Raw genomic sequence first — 13718 nt, forward strand, 5'->3', positions numbered from 1 at the left:
AAAATTTGGAAAAAAGAGAAAGAAATCATAAACACCAGCCATTTGTTTACTTTGATTTTAGTCATAGAAAAGAAAGTCTTGATATTGATAATAAGTCATACCTGATGCATTGAAGGTTTTTATTATAGTGATTTTAGTTTTTTCTGCAAAGAAACAACTTGAATATTAGAGCAGAATTATTGCCTGTTTTTTAAAAACAATTTGCCATGAGTATCATTTTAGTGAAGTGCTGCAAAAAGTCACACTGTTGACATCTTTAAGGCACTATCGGTCATCTCAGCAGCAGAATGAATGGGAACCGCATCCACGGCTCATGTAGCGTTGGCACAGGGTGGGTCTGGGAGTTGGAGTTCCATGTTTACCCAGCTAGAGTACACCCAGTACACACCTCATTGCTTGTGTAATTCTACTTTAGAATTTCATTTCCATGCCCTGCTGCTAGACAAATGACATGGATACACTTCAGATATGTAGAATTAAGCCCCTATCAGGACCTTCAGGTAACAGGTTATAAAGAGCAGGTGATTCAGAGTAAAAATTAACATGAAACAGTCACATGGGATTTAAAATATTGCTACTATACAATCAAGTGTCTTAATATTGTCTTGAGGAATTAACATAACACTATCCCCGGTGTATTGATGAAGAATGCTATTCTCAGAGAGGTTGAGATCATCCATACACATCCATACAGTCACATAACACGCCCACAGCAGAACCAGGACTGTTCGAAGTCAGTGACTCACAGGCAAATATTAACATGCCCCGAAGGAGCAAACTTTAAAAATGTCTTCCAAACACTTTTTTGGGACAGAGCCCATGGTTCATTCCCCAAATAATGGAGAACCAGGTACAGAAATCTTTGCTGTAACAACGGCCAGTGGAAAGAGGCTGTGTTCAGGGCACAGATTTGCACGGAATCTCTGTCACCTAGGGTGGATGGGCAAGTTCTGAAGAAAAGGCCAAGCTCAGAGATTGAATACATACTTAAGAATGATGATGATATTCTGGCAGAAACTTATTAGTAACAAAGACACACAAATGAGGTTTCTGAAACTGTCAGGTTTCAATGTGTGACCCATGGGCAATGATGGGTGGTAATTATGAAGGCTGACAGCACTTTGCACTGTAATTAAGAATCTTTTAAATATATTACTTTGTTTGCCCTGATCGTTTTAGAGCAAACAAAATACAACTGTGAAATGAACTTCTGGTTTTGGTAACTGAAGTGCTCTTGGGTAACCTCATTAATTATCAAGAATGCAAAATAAAACCTAAGAGTTAAGAGAAATATTTAATAATATATGATACAGTCTCAGCAAAAGTACAGTGACACAGACATTTTCATCCACTGTGGACAGGAATGTCACTGGGCACAAACTTTCTAGAAGCTAACTGGGCAGCAGGTATCAAGGGTCTTACAATATTCACACTGCTGACCCTTAGATGCAATCCTTGCATACTCCAATCCTTGGAATGTATCCTACAGAAATCAGAGATGAATGCAAAGATGTTGGCACCAGAATGTTCATTGCAATAACTTCTATTAAAAAGAAGATAGAAACAACTTTAAAGTTCAACATATGGTACACAATGGAAAATTATCAACTCATAATAGTAAGGGCCATTGGAAGACACTTCTAACGTAATATTAAGTCAAAAGGGCAAGATACAAAAACCTACGTAAATTATGACCATTTTGCAAAGGATATAATAGGATATGTATATAAATATATGTATAAATGATACTGAATGGAAATAGACCAAATTGTTAACAGTCATAATCTTAAGAAAGTAACATTAAAGATATTTGTATTTTCTTCCTTGTATTTCTCTATGTTCCCCATTTTTATAAGCTAATATGTATCACTATTATAATCACAGAAATAATACATGCTATTTAAAATGGAGTGTTATGGCCATCATCGTCTGGAAGTGTGGGAGGGTGGTGACAATTATAGTTGAATGTCAAAGTAAAAGGAGTCATAAATGAATGGCTGAAGGCACAGGAAAGAGGGCAAGGAGACAAAAGAAGACTCTTTAGTAACCCAGCAGAAGAGGCTGCAGAAGAAGCTATTACATTTAGAAATCACTTGACATTACCTGTTTGGTTTAAAGTAGATAAGAAGGTTGAAGTAACATCTGAAATAAAAGAATAAAAATTAGCATAACTATTGGCATGGTTTACAAACATGTATGTCTCCCTAGGTTCTTTAAACATTTCCCTTTTCCCCAAATCTGGAAGAAGTTAGTTTTGTAAAAGTCAACCGACACCACTGAATGTTTTTGCTACCCATCCTGTCACTACTCCATTCTCCAACCCCGAGACAATTCCTGAGCAAATATTCATTCATTCAAATGCAAATTATATCTCTAAACACTTAGTAACACTCATGTAACTATTAGATTTAAATAAACTCATCTATATTGTTAATATTTTGTCCCTTTTTTCTCTATTATAATGAAAGTCTCTAAGGAATATGGTATTTCCAACATTAATACTGGTTTTAATATATAGCCCTGTGGATGCATAATACATTTTTACCAGCGGTATACTCTTATAAAGCAATTTTAAATAATTCTAGCTTAAATTTGGAGTAAATGACCATTATATTCTACTAACTTTTAAGAAAATCTCATTTGGATCCTGTTTGATTTAAAATCTATTCTATTGGCATTTCTTTAAATGCATATCATTCCAGAATTTATGATTCTGGATGAAATTTTAGGAAAAAACCAAAAGGCACTTAATACATGATCATACTTAAAACACACACACACACACACACACACACACACACACACACACTGGAATCCCAAAACTGCACCAGAGCTAAACTGAAGATATTATTTTCACTGTGAAAAGTAACTGTACATAAAAATGATAACATCTGGCCCTTCCTATTGAGCCAAATATGAATTTAAACCAGTTTTGATCAGTATGAGATACATCTATGATTGTTCAGCTCCTTAACCACCAACTACATTGTAAGATTTGATTTTAACCAAGGGCTTGTGAAAAGTGTTGGGGTTTCATTGCAATGAGATAGAAGGAAGGCTGTCTGACATTCTGCTCATGTATTAAAGGGAACAGAATGTACTGCTCGGCCCCCTTCCCTTGAATACAGCCCACTTCTTTGCCCTTTTCTCTAGCATAATGGGGAGGCCTTTCTTTTTTTTTCCATTTCAAACTATTTAAAAATTGATCAAATCATCTGTAAAAAGGCTGTCTTTGAACACGCTGTGCCTCCAAATCCATGCTGAATCATATTCAATTACTGGATGTGCTTTTCACATTTAAACAATCTGTCATGTGAAACTTGCTAGCATTGTGTTGGACAGCATGGGAAATGGAGAATTCGAAATGTGATCAATATTTCTTTTCTTTTTTAGCTAACAATTAGAGTGATGGAAGGCTCTCTTCCCTCCATGATTGTAAGAATGTTATCATTTAACCAGAAAGTTTAGGTCACCCCTCCAGGGCTGACAAGTTTTGTTTTGGGTTTTTGTTTGGGGTTATTTGATACCACTCAATGTATTCAGAAATAATTTAGAAATGGAAACTTCAACACCATTCATTATACTTCTATTCATATTAACGGTTATCAATTTTCACTTGCTTCAGAAAAATTCTTACCATTGAGGCTTGTCGTTTCAACCTCTTTTTGTCCCGAGGAGAAAAACAATACAAACGTATAATTAAAACAAAACTTTAACAAATTGGGCAAAATCTAGGTTTAAATTTTTTCAAAATCTTGCCTGGAGTACCATTGGAGGAGGGGGCAAAACTGATAACAGATAATTTAGCTGCAGGAGAAAAAAAAATTTAAATAAATACTTTGAAACAATTGTTTGTCAAATTTCAAAGAGTTAAAACTTTTGAGATGTAATTATGAAAAGAAGTAGAAAACACACTAGCAGACTAAGATGTCATTAAATCTGCATGTCCCATAAACACTCGGTGAGTACACATTTAATCAATCAGAGAATTGCAGAAAAAGAACCCAAGATGAGTGAACCTGAGACCCATGATCACGAAACTTACTAACTACTTATGCAATCCCAGCCCAAAATACAAGAAATACTACTTTAAAATTTTTTCAGCCAGAGCATTCTAGAAAACATTTGAAATAACTCGCTGAATTACAATCATGAAATATATTGGCACACTGGTGCCATTCTATTATAAGGATGCCTAGCAACTCTTCCCGCAGTAAATTTAGGATTAAAAAAATTGTTACCACTCAATACTGTACTACCAAACTGATTTCCTGGTAAGTTACTTTAAAATATGGCTGCTATTAAGGCAATTAATGAAGTGATAAACTTCCTGTGGAATGACTCCACTTAAGCTAAGAAGCCAATCTACTACACAGATTTTGCATGTTTAAATATTTAAAAGATCCAATGGCTAGACCTCTACCTAAACATGGGAAGACCAATCACAAACATTTTACAAGTAAAACAAGTTTTGCAGTAGGGAGCCTGATTTTCAGCTGGTATGGACAAAATCTGGGTGTGTCAAGGCACTTTGGCTGGCCTGTCTGTTTTAGACTGCTCATGCACTGGCTAAAACACACACACCCTGTCTGTCCACATTATTGTTTCCATATTTTGTCATTTACTACATTTATTTATTTCTTAAATTACCAAGGATATTTCCTGAGAAGTAAGACAGTTCCTGAGCAATAAGATTCAAAGCATAGATATAGAATCCTTTGCCCTTGGGGCAGAACAAAATAATCGGCAACAACTAGTTTTTAAGGAATGACTATTAATTCTTCCAAATGTTAATGAATGGTGACACTCTTCAAAGAAGAGACTTGTGGGCATGGCTGCCATCCATCCCTCGATGCTACACTGGCTCCTACCTGCCAGTTTGCACTGCTCTCCCCCAGGGCACCCAGAACCCAGGCTGGGACTAGACCCACTGTGTCCCCCCAGGGCCCCATTCCCTATTCCATGCAAACAAGATTTTGTAGATATCACCATGATTCAGTTTGCTGAGGGCTATTCTATTGGAAGAAAAATAGAGTGGTTCATGGTGTCCTAAGAAGCTTAACAACTAGGGGGCAAACTGGCAAGATCAAAATTGCTTGGGCTTTGGAGGCTTGCAGTCGTGGGTTTGAATCTTTGCCCCATTACTCAAAAACTTGTAAAAATAAGAGTTACTACTTACCAAGGGTTTACACTGTGCCTGGCACATTTGTTATCTCATTCCGTCTTCGCAACTACCCGACGAGCAGGTACTATTATTCTCCCCAATTTACAGGCAAGGAAACTGAGGCACAGAAAGGTTAAAGGAACTAGCCCAAAACCACACAGCTACCCATGAAGGTGGGATCATGGCCAAATTAAAACTCCAGTCGTCTGGCTCCAGAGAATGTATGAGCATCAGCATGCTTTATCTTTCCCAAGCCTCAGTTTTCTCATCTATAACACGAATATTTCCTATGTTGCAAGAGAGGAGAAGGAGGAGATGTCTAGAGACTTCCAGGTACATAGTAGTACATGAGAAGTAATAGTTACTTTGATTAATTGGATTTAAGTAATGAATCAATAACAGAAGTTCATTTGCACACAACTACAGATAGAAAGAATGCGAGTTGACTCATTCCTTATCATAAAAGATTGTTCTGAAATAGATGGTGTACCGAAAAGAATACAGAAGTAGGAGTCAGAGAAGCCATGTGCTGCCTCTGTGTGACGTGGAGCAAGGAGCTGTGCGATCTTAGAGAAGTTCCTCAGCCACTCCAGGCTTCAGTATCTCATCAACTTAGGGAGAGGGCTGGGCCACTTCATCCCTAAGGTCCCATTCCAGCTAGCAGTCTTGAATTCGGGTTCTGTTCCTGGCTCCTGCCAATCTGGGCTCTTGTTACAAATCTCTCTCTAATGTATTTGGCTTCCTACTCTAGTGAGTGTGAAACCCTTAGAATCCTAGTGAAAAATATCCTTTCAGTGGAGGTACTGAAGGTGTATATTTAAGTGAACATCTCATCTCCTCCCTTAAATGTAAAAACATCTGGCATGTTTATGTTCTTGATACTCTTCAAGAGACTTTTGAACTCGAATACTAAAAAATAACTGATGAGCTTAAGTAGTTACTGTAAAGAAAACTCACCATTTAGTCCCTCGTGATTTGGTGCCTGGCTTTGCCCAGCAACATGGATGGATCAATATGGCTGTCCTCTGGTCTATGTTTGCTATTGATTTTTCAGGTGTAGGCTTAATGACATCATTTAATTAAGTTTCTTGGAGGAAAACAATTTTGTTGTACCTGACTACATGCCATGTTTCATAGAGAACTTATAGAATAATATTTTCCTGAAATTCCCCAAAGTTCTTAAAAAAAAAAAAAAAAACTTACCAGGTGTTGATGACAAACTGAAAGTATCAGTATCATCTGTTGAGGAAAGGGGTGATTTAGAATTAGTTTAGTTTCATGAGGACTAACAATCAACGAAACTGTATTGTATTAAGGATTTTTTGTCAAATAAGTAGGTTTTAGCTACTCATCACTAAAAAAAGTGAGATCGATCTGTTTATCAGCCTCATGACTGTAACCACTTCACTACCCATATGTACTCCATCCCATCATGCCATCAACCTCAAATGTGCACAATATTTTAAAAAAGAAAATTAGCTTAACTTATGCACATCTTTGTAGGAGATAAACATCTTTAATGGAAGTGAATGGAAGCTGAATTACAAATAGCTACCAAAAGAGGGCAGTATGTTAATTCACTACTATTTTCAACAGCCTAATCAATACTTTTTAATTCTCTACAAAGACCTACCCTTGGTGAGGCCATCCTTCCGATTTTGAAGTGTTGCTGGTGCTCCATATGTTTTGTTATATAATGGTTTAGCTCATTTCAAAGTGAAAATGATGACTGAACTTCAGTTGTTGGCTAATATTCATAAAAATGTGGAAAAGTAATTGCGTATGTTTGCATAAATTAAACCTCCATTAACTGTGCTGCTTTTGAGTGCAGACGCCATGTCTATTAAGCAATTTCTTTCTTATGAGTTAAACTAGATCAGACACCTCTGGGTTTATAAACTACAAGAGCTGCTGAGTTATTTATTTGGGGAAAATGCTCAGATCCCTTAAAAGGAAAGTAATTCTATATTTCTATCTATGAAAATAATACATGTTTATTGGAGAAACTTTAGAAATTACAGATAAGCAAGAAGAAAATAAAAACCACCTATAATGTCACCACCCAGAGAAAAATGACATTAACATGTTAGTATATATTTTCTGTGTGTATATATCCACATATACAGATATATGCACATGTTTATATGTATATATGTATGTATATGTATGATAAAGACTATATCACACACAAGTATTTATAACTTGATTTTTCTTATGACAACATATCCTGAGAATCATTCTATATCATCAGTTTTCCACAACACCAGCTATGATGGCTGAATAGCACTTCAATTATTGTATGTACCATTGATCTATATTACAAATTTCCTCTTAATGGGCATTTTGGTGTGTATGATTTTTCAAGATTACAAACAACACTGCAGTAAATCCTTTTTGCAAAATTTTTACATACACATGTGGCTATTTCTTTCAGAAATTCCATAAATGTTGTTTGCAAAGTGCCCTAGAGAAAATCTGGACCAATTTACACTACCCTTTGAAGTGTTACATCCCCAAACACTGACCCACATGGGTTTTGTACATTTTCAAAAACTTAATTACAAAGGCATAATTATTTTCACAATGGTATCTTGAGATTTAATTAATAGGAAAGAATAAGTATGTTTGCAAACTAATATTGCACAGTGAAACGTACCTGGTAGGCTCCAGGAGCCTATTTTCCCGAAATGATGGTAGAGTACTGATTACTTTCTGGAATAACTACAATCGTAGTTCTGCTTGAAAGCAGGACTTGAATGAGTGCTCAAGGTCCCCAATTACCCTGCAGTCAATAAGGCAAATGTAGGCAAGTGGTCAGCTGCTTTGGTGCCCTGTTTTAATGGGAGTGACTTCTTCCTTAGTCTCTGTTCTTCCATCTCTCTCATGCTACTTTAATATTCCACTAATCAGAGTCTGTTGAGTTAGCTTTTAAAGGGTTTTGTTTTTGAGACAGGATCTCACTCTGTTGCCCAGGCTGGAGTGCAGTGGTGCAACTGAGGCACTGCAGCCTCAGACCTCTCAGGCTCAAGAGATCCTCCCACTTCAGCCTCTTGAGTAGGTGGGACCATAGGTATGCACCACACCTGGCTAATTAAAAAAACTTTTCTTGTAGAGATGGAGGTCTCACTATGTTGCCAGGGCTGGTCTTGAACTCCTGAGGCTCAAGCAATCCTCCTACCTCGGCCTCCCAAGGCGCTGTGATTACAGGTGTGAGCCACTATGCCCAGCCTGAAAGGATTAATTTAAAAAATACCTCTGGGAGCACTTAAGGGGTCATCAGTCATTCACATCTTAGTATGAGTTCATCTGAACTGGGTGAATTCATGTCATCATCCAGCAAAGAGCTACCACACTGGGCAATCTGGGAAGGCCCTGGGAAAAATGGACATTCAATATGGACTACCCTCAGAATGACACCTGTGAGTGTGGGCGGGTAAACTGAAGAGGGGCAGGCACCTGGCAAAGACGGGGAGCAGGAAGAAGGCACCTGGGAGGAGTTAGGTACCAGAGAAGAGGGATGGAGAGTGCCATTGAAGAGCAACAGAAGCTAACACTACTTCACTGACACTTTTGCCCAGTGGCTGGCCATAGTTCCAACCTTCTCCACTGCCAAATCTGTTGATTTGTGTACAAACAGGGGGCTGATTTGAGTTTCACCTCTTTCTTACTTACTAGAAAAAAATGGTCAACTCAAAGGTAAGAGAAGAGCCAGAGCAGAGAAGGAAGTTTTCTGGGAAACTCCTAAAACTGGCCCACCATCCCCGAGTAGACAGGTTTGATAGGCATGGACTCATAATCAAGAGCTGAAACTTGATCAAAATGTACACGAGTCTGGGTGCGGTGACTCACATCTGTAATCCCAGCACTTTAGGAGGCCGAGGTGGGAGGATTGCTTGAGGCCAGGAGTTTGAGACCAGCCTGGCCAACATGGCAAAACCCTGTCTCTACTAAAAATACAAAAATTGGCCAGGCATGGTGGTACACATCTGTGATCCCAGCTACTCGGGAGGCTAAAGCATGAGAATCACTTGAACTCAGGAGCCGAGATCACATCACTGCACTCCAGCTGGGGCAACAGAACCAGACTCTGTTTTAAAAAAAAATGGAGAAGAGGGGTTGGACAAGCCCAGGACTGGTCTCTTCCATCGTGAAATGTGCAGGGCTCTCGGTAACTCCCTACAGGAAAGACACAGTCTACTTTGATGAAGGGAGGGAATCTAGTAAATTAAAGCTAGAGATTTAAAAATTGTTCTTTGCTGTTTTTTTTTCTTTTGGCATTTCTTTTTCCTTTAGGAACCCAGCTCCTCAGTGACTAACATTTATTCACTTTTTCTGTCTCTCATTACGATGCTCCACCTCATTCCTGGTCCAATCTAGAGGTATGTCCACAGGCCTTACACTTTCCTGAGGATCAGCTTATGTTTCTCCTGGGCCCGCTCCTAACTCACTTCACGTTTGTTTCAACTAAGAAGGTGGTCGTCATGTCCAGTGAGTCATATATTTGAGCTCCATGCCACTCGTAGGAGACAAAACATTTCCATTGTTAAAAAGATTCATAAACAAAGAAAGGAAAAACATTTAAAATTTTCAGATTTTCCTTTGGAACCTACAAAGAGCCAATTATCAAGCATTATTCATTTACGGAAGTCTCAATTTAAGTCAATAAATAAAATTATGGTGCTGTGTCTATAAAATTTACTCAGTATGACTCCCTAGTGGTTTTTTTTTAAACAAAGTCCATATATTCCAATTAGGACGAGCAGGAGTTTGGCTTAGAATGGAAGCCAAATGGAGCCAGACGAGCTAGAAACTCAAGAAACTGGCCCCTTTGATAGAGTCTCTTTTCCCTACACCCCCTCCCAGGCACTTGTTTTTTCAGTTATTGCCACTACCTTCCAAACTCTAATCCCACATGGCCAAGTGTGGTTTGAGCACTGCCATATGAACGTCTCACTGTCACTGCTTCTCCAACTCAGTATATCAAAAAACTCATCCCTCATCACCCCAGATGATTTCCACACTTGATCGGTTCCTGAACTCTATAGTATTGCCAGGAACACCAGCCAAACATTTAAGTTGAAAACTTCAGTACTGGTTTGCTATTGCTGCTGTACCATTAACTTAGTGGCTTCAAACACAACATTGTTATCACAGGGTTCTGCAGGCCAGACGTCCAGTAGGGGTCTCTCCAGACTAAAATCAGTGCTGCTGATGATGCTAGGCCACATTCTTTTCTGGACACTCTAGGGAAGAATCCGTTTCCTGCTGATTCAGGATGAGCAGAATTCAAATCCTTGTGGTTGTAGGACCGAGGTTCTCATTTTCTTGCTAGCAATAAATTGAGGGCCATTCCCTCAATTCCCAGAGTCTAGAAGCCCCCCATATTTCTTGGCTCATGCCCCATTCCTCCATCTTCAAAGCCAGCCATGATGGGACAGGGCCAGGGAGTCTTTCTCAGGTGGCATCACTCTGACTCCTCTTCACTTTTAAGAGCTGGTGTGATGCTATTAGGACCACCCAAGTAATCCACGATAACCTCATGGTCACCTGCAAAGTCCCTTTTGCCATGTAAGGTAACATATTTACAGCTTCTGGGGATTTTAGGACATGGACATCTTTGGGGAGCCACTAGTCTTTCCACCATACTCAGAAACCCAGTTTCCTAAATTATGGAAAATGAGTTGCCAGGAACCGCCCTTCAAGAGTATAAATCCTACAGGGGTCAAGTGGAGAGCCCAGAAACAAAATGTTACTTTTAACAATGGAGCTGAGTCTACAAACCAAGATGCTAACTCTCTGGGCATTGCTCCCGACTCCTCCGCATCCCTGCCTCCCACCTCCATATCCACTCATTGCATCCTGGACAGTCTTCTCACTGTAGCATGGGGCTATTGCAAGGATTCTCAAAGAGAGAACATACGTGGCATAACAGGAATAGCAAAAACTGATCCACGCTTCCTGTGATCCAGGCTTACCATGTGACGGACTTCAAATAACTTTATTATTTACCCAGCCAACAACTTTGCAAACGTGATGGACACTGAGGATCCTGAGATGGATTGATTATCCTGGATTTCCTGGGTGGGCTCAATCTAGCCCAAGAGTTCTTAAAAGTGGAAGAGGAAGGCAGAAGAGTGGGTCAGAGTGATGCCACGGAAAGACTCCTCAACCCTGGAGAGGTAGGTGACATCAGTATCATTCCTTGTTAGTGTTTGAGAAACTGAGGCTGGGTGAGGTTTAGAAACTTGTTCAAGGCCTCACAGATCATTGCTTGTAGGCCTGAATTTGAATGAAGGCAGCTTGACCTCTGAACCTAACCTCTGAGGTTCTACTGTATCCCGGTTCCAATGACAAACTCTGTAGACCATAAATAAATACAGAAATGTGGGGCATTATTATTATTCTGAGACCGAGTCTTGCTCTGTCACCCAGGCTGGAGTGCAATGATGTGATCTCAGCTCACTGCAAGCTCTGCCTGCCGGGTTCAAGCAATTCTCCTGCCTCAGCCTCCTGAGTAGCTAGGATTACAGGCACCTCCAACTACATCTGGCTAATTTTTGAATTTTTAGTAGAGATGGGGTTTCACCATGTTGGTCAGGCTGGTTTCAAACTCCTGACTTCAAGTGAACCACCCACCTCTGCCTCTCAAAGTGCTGTGATTACAGGTGTGAGCCACCGCACCTGGCCTTAGGGTCTTATTAGCAGTCTTCCTTAATCTCTCATCTGTCTCTTCTCCCCATGCTCACTGCCCTCTTCCACACCCAGGCCATCGTTACCTAATACGTAGGTGAAAAATTAGAACCCTAGAACCTTCCCATTGGAAAGAATCCTAACATTCTTTGCATCCAGTTTCTTCCCCCATACAGTAATCCATCCACCAATTGTACACCCACAGTCTCAATTCAGCCTCCAAACAAGTTTTATCTTGTTTGCACAGTGGGAATCAGGCTGGAGTTTTTCGTTATTATTTTTTTAGTGACGGGGTCTTGCTCTGTTGCCCAGGCTGGAGTGCAGTGATGCAGTCGTAGCTCACTGCAGTGACTCATGGACTCAAGGGATCCTCCCACATCAGCTTCCTGAGTAGCTGGGACTATAGGTGCATACCACTACACCTGGCTATTTAAAAAAAATAAATTTCAGAGATGTTTCAAACTCCTGGGCTCAAGTGATCCTCCTGCCTTAGCCTCCTGAGTAGCTGGGACCACAGAAGTGTGCCACCGTGCCCAGCTTCAAGTTATTGAAAATTTGAATTACTCACCAACATTTAAAAATCAAGAAATTTCAAATAAATTTTGAAATAAAATTCCAATTTTTCACCTTGTTTTACAAAACTGTAAGTTTTGGGAGATGACCCCTTTATGTCAGCTCCCTGGCCCTCTAAAGCATGCCCTGGTTAGAAAAGATGATGGAGCTGGCTCTCTCCTCAATGAATATATTCAGGTATTCATTGACTACACCATTCATTCTTATGTGGACAGATGTCATGTAACTTTTCCACTGTGTGCCTTGTTTACCCAACTAGATGCTAAGCTGTTTGATTATTTATTACCCTCCAGGAATCTAGTCCAGTGTCTTATTTGTGGTTGATGTCCTAAAATACTTTTGCAATGACTAACGAAATCCTTAAGAAATCTCCATCATTCAGAGATTGGTCGGGGACCCATGATGGGTAGTTCAAGAGCAGGAATGTAACGCAGGGAAATGGTGCACAGGTGAAGAACTGAAACAATCCAGAGGTCAGCAACAGCAGGAAGACGCTGGAAGAGCAAAGAAGGGAGGTGATGTTACCAGATCCCAGTGAACAAAGCCATAGGGCAGGAGTTCAGGCCACAGGATGTTGGAGGGGGTCTGTCCAGTGAGGCTGGAATCATGGAAGAGGTACAGCCCCCATTAGATGCCAGCCAAACTGAGAGAGGGGGAGAAATCCCCTGAGTATCCCTTTCCTCTTGCACTCCAATCTCCTGTCCCTGCCATCCACTGGCTGAACCTAGCTGGAAGCCAGTTGGTAAGGAGACATGAAAGATACTGCAAGCAGTCAGTTCCCTGGGATACAGAGTAAGGGAAGGATGGGGAATGGATCTGAAAGTAACAAGGCAAAATGACTAAAGCAGAGTCAATGAAGGAAAGACTTGCGAATACTTCTTGGATGACTATGACTCAGATTCTGAACTTTGAGTAGTTATAGTGGGCGATCACAGCAGATAGATGCCTTAACAGGTTTTACAAACGTATGCTGAAATGCCCACCCGAATACATATCGGAAATGGCACGAAAAAGTTAGTCATTGTGAGGCCCCATTGCCTACAGCAGTGACCTCAATAACATCTCTGGTACTGACCTTTCCTCTTTTCCTAATGCCTGCTCCTTCACTTCTCATTCCTGGGATCACCTCCCAAATAAACCACCTGCACCAAAGTTGTGTAAGCTCATGTCTGGGTGTTTCTGAAGTTTTCGTTTTTCTCCCTGCTGTTTGACACTGTGGTAGATATTAAGACTTCAAATGTGAGATGGTTATCTTATAGCTATGATTGTGGTTATACTACGAGAGTATTTA

General features: G+C 40.0%; 1 protein-coding gene across 40 annotated transcripts in view; it reads right to left on the reverse strand.

Moving 5' to 3' along the window:
- The window catches only part of ADGRG2 (adhesion G protein-coupled receptor G2), a 131551-nt gene that overhangs the window by 44918 nt on the left and 72915 nt on the right, over window positions 1–13718 (reverse strand). For 6 of the 40 annotated variants that reach the window (XM_078362866.1, XM_017968725.4, XM_078362858.1 and 3 more), the window contains 4 exons: window positions 6368–6403; window positions 3769–3807; window positions 3638–3661; window positions 2104–2142 (listed from right to left, as the gene is read on the reverse strand). In XM_078362866.1, the coding sequence (XP_078218992.1) occupies window positions 2104–2142; window positions 3638–3661; window positions 3769–3807; window positions 6368–6403 (138 nt within the window). Of the gene's footprint in view, window positions 1–101; window positions 144–2103; window positions 2143–3637; window positions 3662–3759; window positions 3808–6367; window positions 6404–13718 lie in introns of all 40 variants that reach the window. The other 34 variants (XM_054250832.2, XM_078362854.1, XM_078362853.1 and 31 more) reach the window with 9 other exon arrangements.

This window comes from Callithrix jacchus, chromosome X (genome assembly GCF_049354715.1).
Source record: "Callithrix jacchus isolate 240 chromosome X, calJac240_pri, whole genome shotgun sequence".
Classification (NCBI taxonomy): Eukaryota; Metazoa; Chordata; class Mammalia; order Primates; family Cebidae; genus Callithrix; species Callithrix jacchus.